Genomic DNA, 2,500 nt, shown 5'->3' on the forward strand with positions numbered 1-2,500 from the left:
TGAGTGATGTCAGAGGGTTACAGAGTGATGTCATAGTTACTGAGTGATGTCATAGTGATGTCAGGGTGATGTCAGAGTTACAGAGTGATGTCAGAGGGTTACAGAGTGATGTCATAGTTACTGAGTGATGTCATAGTGATGTCAGGGTGATGTCAGAGTTACTGAGTGATGTCAGAGAGTTACTGAGTGATGTCATAGTGATGTCAGAGTTACTGAGTGATGTCAGAGGGATGTCAGAGGGTTATTGAGTGATGTCAGAGTTACAGAGTGATGTCAGAGTTACTGCGTGATGTCATAGTGATGTCAGAGGGTTATAGAGTGATGTCAGAGTTACAGAGTGATGTCAGAGAGTTACAGAGTGATGTCAGAGGGTTACAGAGTGATGTCAGAGAGTTACATAGTGATGTCAGAGTGATGTCAGAGTGTTATCGAGTGATGTCAGAGAGTTACTGAGTGATGTCAGAGTGATGTCAGAGTTACAGAGTGATGTCAGAGGGATGTCAGAGGGTTATTGAGTGATGTCAGAGTTACAGAGTGATGTCAGAGTTACTGCGTGATGTCAGAGGGTTATTGAGTGATGTCAGAGTTACTGAGTGATGTCATAGTGATGTCAGAGGGTTATAGAGTGATGTCAGAGAGTTACAGAGTGATGTCAGAGGGTTACAGAGTGATGTCAGAGTTACTGAGTGATGTCAGAGAGTTACAGAGTGATGTCAGAGAGTTACAGAGTGATGTCAGAGTGATGTCAGAGGGTTACAGAGTGATGTCAGAGTTACTGAGTGATGTCAGAGAGTTACAGAGTGATGTCAGAGTTACAGAGTGATGTCAGAGTTACTGAGTGATGTCAGAGAGTTACAGAGTGATGTCAGAGGGTTACAGAGTGATGTCAGAGTTACTGAGTGATGTCAGAGAGTTACAGAGTGATGTCAGAGTTACAGAGTGATGTCAGAGTTACATAGTGATGTCAGAGTTACAGAGTGATGTCAGAGTGATGTCAGAGGGTTATCGAGTGATGTCAGAGAGTTACTGAGTGATGTCAGAGTGATGTCAGAGTTACAGAGTGATGTCAGAGTTACAGAGTGATGTCAGAGGGTTACTGAGTGATGTCAGAGGGTTAGAGTGATGTCAGAGTTACAGAGTGATGTCAGAGTTACAGAGTGATGTCAGAGTTACAGAGTGATGTCAGAGGGTTACTGCGTGATGTCAGAGTTACAGAATGATGTCAGAGGGTTACAGAGTGATGTCATAGAGTTTCAGAGTGATGTCATAGTGATGTCAGAGTTACTGAGTGATGTCAGAGAGTTACAGGGTGATGTCATAGTGATGTCAGAGAGTTACTGAGTGATGTCAGAGAGTTACAGAATGATGTCAGAATGATGTCAGAGTGATGTCAGAGTGATGTCAGAGTGATGTCAGAGGGTGGGGACAGCAGGTACCTTTGTTCCTGGTGGCCTGGTTCCAGAGGATTCGGGCGATGTCGGTAGTCCAGACGTGTTTAACGTCTGCGGCGGCGGCCTGAAGGATGAAGGTCTGGTTCTTAATCGTCCTCCTCCTGAACCAGATCTCAAAGCGAAGCCCGTTGTCCCCCGACGACTCCGTCAGACCCACGTCTGCTGTCTGCAGCACAAACATTACAAACACCACCTTAATGCTGCAGTCTGACTCACTCTGTCTCTGTGAGGCGTTTAAGGACCTGCTCTGTCTCTGTGAGGCGTTTAAGGACCTGCTCTGTCTCTGTGAGGCGTTTAAAGACCTGCTCTGTCTCTGTGAGGCGTTTAAGGACCTGCTCTGTCTCTGTGAGGCGTTTAAAGACCTGCTCTGTCTCTGTGAGGCGTTTAAGGACCTGCTCTGACTCTGTGAGGCGTTTAAGGACCTGCTCTGTCTCTGTGAGGCATTTAAGGACCTGCTCTGTCTCTGTGAGGCGTTTAAGGACCAGCTCTGTCTCTGTGAGGCGATTAAAGACCTGCTCTGTCTCTGTGAGGCGTTTAATGACCCGCTCTGTCTCTGTGAGGCGTTTAAGGACCTGCTCTGTCTCTGTGACACTTTTAAGGACATGCTCTGTCTCTGTGAGGCGTTTAAGGACCTGCTCTGTCTCTGTGAGGCGTTTAAGGACCTGCTCTGTCTCTGAGGTGTTTAAGGACCTGCTCTGTCTCTGTGAGGCGTTTAAGGACCTGCTCTGTCTCTGTGAGGCGTTTAAGGACCTCCTCTGTCTCTGTGAGGGGTTTAAAGACCTGCTCTGTCTCTGTGAGGCGTTTAAGGACCTGCTCTGTCTCTGTGAGGCGTTTAAGGACCTGCTCTGTCTCTGTGAGGCGTTTAAGGACCTGCTCTGTCTCTGTGAGGCGTTTAAGGACCTGCTCTGTCTCTGTGAGGCGTTTAAGGACCTGCTCTGTCTCTGTGAGGCGTTTAAGGACCTGCTCTGTCTCTGTGAGGCGTTAAAGGACCTTCTCTGTCTCTGTGAGGCGTTTAAAGACCTGCTCTGTCTCTGTGAGGCGTTTAAGGA

At 47.4% G+C, this 2,500-nt stretch overlaps 1 protein-coding gene across 1 annotated transcript in view; it reads right to left on the bottom strand.

Annotated features, from left to right (window-relative positions):
* The window catches only part of plekhg4 (pleckstrin homology domain containing, family G (with RhoGef domain) member 4), a 56,985-nt gene that overhangs the window by 8,863 nt on the left and 45,622 nt on the right, over positions 1 to 2,500 (bottom strand). The window contains exon 22 of the mRNA XM_053332632.1: positions 1,437 to 1,617. Within this exon, the coding sequence (XP_053188607.1) occupies positions 1,437 to 1,617 (181 nt within the window). The remainder of the gene's footprint in view (positions 1 to 1,436; positions 1,618 to 2,500) is intronic.

Source organism: Scomber japonicus, chromosome 1 (genome assembly GCF_027409825.1).
Source record: "Scomber japonicus isolate fScoJap1 chromosome 1, fScoJap1.pri, whole genome shotgun sequence".
NCBI lineage: Eukaryota > Metazoa > Chordata > Actinopteri > Scombriformes > Scombridae > Scomber > Scomber japonicus.